This window comes from Euphorbia lathyris, chromosome 2 (genome assembly GCF_963576675.1).
Source record: "Euphorbia lathyris chromosome 2, ddEupLath1.1, whole genome shotgun sequence".
NCBI lineage: Eukaryota > Viridiplantae > Streptophyta > Magnoliopsida > Malpighiales > Euphorbiaceae > Euphorbia > Euphorbia lathyris.
Genome location: NC_088911.1, coordinates 110,499,648 through 110,504,375, shown reverse-complemented (window position 1 = coordinate 110,504,375; position 4,728 = coordinate 110,499,648). Strand labels below are relative to the sequence as shown.

General features: G+C 34.0%; 1 protein-coding gene across 1 annotated transcript; it reads left to right on the top strand.

Moving 5' to 3' along the window:
- Positions 1-667: 667 nt before the first annotated feature.
- On the top strand, positions 668-4,105 carry LOC136219428 (OVARIAN TUMOR DOMAIN-containing deubiquitinating enzyme 5). Its single transcript, XM_066006826.1, has 3 exons — positions 668-824; positions 2,491-2,599; positions 3,007-4,105. The coding sequence occupies exons 2-3, from the start codon at positions 2,502-2,504 to the stop codon at positions 3,887-3,889; spliced, it is 981 nt and encodes a 326-aa protein (XP_065862898.1). The 5' UTR covers positions 668-824; positions 2,491-2,501; the 3' UTR covers positions 3,890-4,105.
- The last annotated feature ends 623 nt before the right edge of the window (positions 4,106-4,728 follow it).

Here is a 4,728-nt window from a genome sequence, read left to right as displayed (position 1 = left end):
AGTGATACTGTTTTGGACTAATTTGTAATTAGGTAGGTACTTCCAACCAGTATCGAGAAAAATTTATTGTCGCTGAGATGAGTCGCCTAATCCGACGACTCTCTAGGAAGAAATGGTTTAAAAGGAAAGATGACGCGCAAGTGAGAACTGATTGTACACCGCCAAATCTCCAAAGCAAAGTCTCATTCACGCAATATAATTGGTGCGTCAATTTCTGCTTTTTTTTATTTTATATGCTTGAGTTGTTAGAAATTTGTGAGATGTAGTGATTGGTTGGAGGGTGTGCAACCCTCCAACCACTAGAGTTGCTCTTAACGAACATAAATTAATTGATTTAACAAAATAAACATTATTTAATTGATTTGATAAAGTAATCATTACTTTGTTTATTGAATAGTGGAATGTAAAATTAATCTAATGATATAAACAAATAAAGCAATGGTTATTTTTTGAAAAAAAATAACCTTCCATTCAATCATTTAGTAATTAATTTTTATATTTATCACAACTCCATCAATTTAATACTTTTTTTTTTTTTTTGGTAGACATCAATTTAATACTTTCATGGCTTAAAATATTAACATATTTATTTTTCAACACGTGTTAAGAAAATATTACAAAAAAAAAAAAAAAAAAAAAAAAAAAAAAAAAAAAAAAAAAACTTGTTAAGAAAATATCCAGAACCCTAAAAAATGAAAATCTAAACTCTTCCATCGCCCCTTCTTCGAGTTGCTGCTGTTCGAACGCCCTCTTCTCCTTCTTCCCTTGCTGCTGTTCGATCGCTTCTCCTTCTTCATTATCAGAGAAGAGTTTTTTTATTTCAGGTTGTTCCTTTTGTGATTCTATTGCTGGGTCTTTTTCTGATTCTAATATTCTATTGCTTGGTCATTGTATTAAAGAGTTCAGGTTCTTCCTTTTCTGATTCTATTGCTTAGTTAGTAATTAGATGTTGGTTCAATTGAATTTAGCATGAATTACGGGCAGGTGGGTGTTCTTTGTTAAGAGGAAATGCTAACAGCATACTTGTCTCTGGTAAGGTTGCTGGGTAATGTTGTAATTGATCTTATTCGGATTGTATTAACATTAAAGCCTTAGTTTTGATCCGTGCTCTGCTATTGCTTTGGATTCTTTTTCGTGCAATAAATTGATTTTTTCTGTTTGGAGCTATATATCCCTAATTAGAAAACATTTTTTAGATAAATTCCGTTTTTCCACCTTTCCTTTAGCTAAGTTACAAACTCAAGATTGAACTAAGCATCCTTTTCCAGTTGCTTTAAGCTGATTACAAGTTTTGAGAGTAGCAGATGATATGACTCTAAAACAACCTTTTTTTGTTTATTACTTAGATTATGGAAATTTTTCTTCTATCAAGGATAAGGTCTCAAATGTTAGAAAAGGATAACCACACTGTTTCTCTATTTGTGACCTATTGACCCAACTATAAATCCGGTTTTATGTCCGGTCTAGTTCTAACAACATTGGATAAAAATAGATGTGTTGAATTTGCCATGTATGTCTACTATTTGCATGCTTCTTTTGCTATTGCCAAAACGGCGTAGTCCCAATGAAAGCCCTTTTTCATTCTTTTCAAATGCCGGACACCCCACACTCTCACTCTCCTCCTATCTTCGTCTCTTATTCCGTTTTGGTTTCTCTTCCAATTTGTCATGAACTACTTTCGGGTGATTATTCCATCTGCTACAGATAAGGTATAACCTAATCATACTTTAATTTTGTCTATCAGATTGTATTAGGTCTTCAAAATTAGTAATATAATATGGGTTATTAGATTTTGATTCCTTTAAGCTATGTATTCCTCTTATGCTTGTGAATGTTGTAGATTTCACGCATAAACTCACACTTCACTAATTTTTCTTTCTAATTTTCTTGATTGTCTTCTCTTATTATTATTTTTGGTGTGTAAAGATATGATCTTTTATTATGCTAAATAATGTTTATCTTCTATTATTATTTCCTTTGTATTTGGAACAAGAAGAATACGATTCATATACTCCAATTGATTTTGGAATTCTTTTACTGATTGTGTATTTATTTATTTATTTTAGTAACATGAAAATTTGAAGTACCAGATGAGATTTTGATGGAAGGCATTGTCTATGCAGATTGTTGTTAGTTGACTTATCTATTCTAGGAACTTGATTGATTGTGTTGGGATTTGTTATATATATTCACTGTTCCAGCTTCTCTGATAGTTCATTTGCAGTATAATCATATTTAGATATAGCATTGGTGTTTGGTTCCTATGAAGGTTTTTATGCATCAAGTTTTTGCTTAATTAGAAGTACTTTTGGAGCTTACTTTTCTTAATCTTAATTTAATTGTGGTACAAACATCGAAATACTGTTTGTTTTGATATTTGGGTTTATTTTATCACTTTTCCACCTCATGTTATATTGAATGCTCACTCCTTCGTATTTGGTTTTCTGGATAGTATGTGTTTATGCCCTGTGTTGCTGCTACTTTGATTAGGTTTTTAACTGATGGACACTCAAGAAATTGAAGAAATACAGTCTGATCAGATTCCTACTAATGAATATGAGGAGCAGGAAACTCGTGATGAAATGCTATCTAGGCACAGGTAAATTCATTTGGTTTGTATTCACATGATTATATATTTGTTTCTTCATTTACTCATGAGCAGGATCCGATATGGTAATTGCCGGTCTTATGGTTGAGCTTGTTGATTTCATGATATTTAATTTTGGATAGCATTCTAATATATAAAGTTTGTGGGTCATACAAAAGCATCATTTAAGCTGATTATATATAGATAGATTAATCGTTCAATGCTTCTGTAGAACTTCTATGTTTGAATGCAAATCCAATTTGAGTATGTATTTCTTTAAATCACGCTTCAATTTATTACATAACACATGATGTAATTATATCTGTCTTATTTGTTATTGCGAGATTCTATTTATGAGGATGGCATTTCGTTAAAGGTTTCATTCATGTGGAGGTTCGTGTCAATAACTACTTATGCAGGAAGGAGACAACACAGCTGCAGCATAAAGAAATAGAACTGAAGAAGGCAGCAGCAAAAGGTAGCAAGGCTGAACAAAAAGCTAAGAAGAAGCAAGTTGAAGAGCAGATCTCTCAACTTTCAACTAAGCTGAAAGAAAAGCATGCTGAACAACTTGCTTCACTAGGCTATAGCGGCAGCAGTAGTAACGGAAATGAGAAAAGCAATCTCGACAACTTGGTGAAGGCCATAGCTGGTGTTTCTGTAACCAACCAACAAGAAAATGCCAAGGTCAGTAAAGGTGCAAAGAGACGTGGAAAAAGGGCTCAGCAAGAAGCAGAAAGAGAGCAAAGAATTCAGGAAGAGCAGAGCAACCTAGTAAGTGATCGGATGATTGAAAATGAGAAATTGAAAGAGAAGCTTGAACCCCTCCAATTAACTGTTCATGAAATAAAGCCGGATGGCCACTGCCTCTACCGAGCTATTGAAGATCAGCTAGCTGTCCATTCTGGAGGTTCTTCTCCATATAATTTCCAGGATCTGCGCAGAATGGTTGCTGCATATATGAGAGAGCATACTTCAGAGTTTCTTCCCTTTTTCCCATCAGAAGATATAACGGAAGGAGATGCGGATGATTCATTAGCAGACAGATTTGAGAATTACTGCAAAGAAGTTGAGTCTACATCAGCATGGGGCGGACATCTAGAGCTGGACGCTCTGTCTCACTGTCTCAGAAGACCTATCATGATATATTCTGGATCTATCCCTGATGTGGAGATGGGGAAAGAGTATAAATCCGATGGGAAGACGGTTTCATCCAACGCAGCTTTATTGTTGTCGTATCATAAGCACGCGTTTGGACTGGGAGAGCATTATAATTCCGTGGTGCCTAATTCGATCAGGTAGGCACTATAATACTCTTATCACCTGCGAGCAGAGTTAGTCTTTGCAATATGCAGGTTTATTTTTGTTTAAGTATTATTGGAGATTAAATTACTAAATTATCAGTTCACATGCAATCACGCTGTAAGATTTCTTGTTAAAAGAGACTGGATTGAACATAATGGTTGGTTATTCCTTAATAGAGCATGATTGTGCTGGAAATGATGGTGATTTCATGAATTGAAGAAGTTGGAGAGCTTTGATTTCTTCTGTGAACTCCCAAATCCAAAGTGAATGAGATTTTAATCTGTGCATTGCAAATGAGATTTTAATATGTTCAGAATTATTTGAATTAAGGGTCACAATGGCCATAAAGTTGGCAGCGGATATCAATTTAGTCAAAATTGAAGTTTAGATATCAACTTGCATAAATTCATTCAAATTCTACAAATTTTAGGTATAGAAAACTGCAGTCCCGCTCAATTGGATCTTAATGACCAAGTGGAACTTGGACCTTCGCCCTTGGATCTAGCCTATTAGTAATCCTACGGTTGGTTAAATCAAACAATTAAATATTAATTAACACATTTCTTTTTATTTTTTTATCTATTAATCTCATCCAACTCTTAAAAACAAGGAACACCTTAAGAGAGAAAATAGTTTGCAGGTCGCAGCTTTTCTGGAGAGAAGGAAAAAATGCTGGAGCCATTTATGTCGAAAACTTTGATGTCGAAAACTGTGGAATTTCAAGACTTTCTTCTGGATTATTTTTGTTCAGCAAATTGAACGCTGATATAAGCAATTTCTCGCGCATAAAATTACAATTGGCTGCAATTTATCGAACAACAAAAACCCAGAAAATT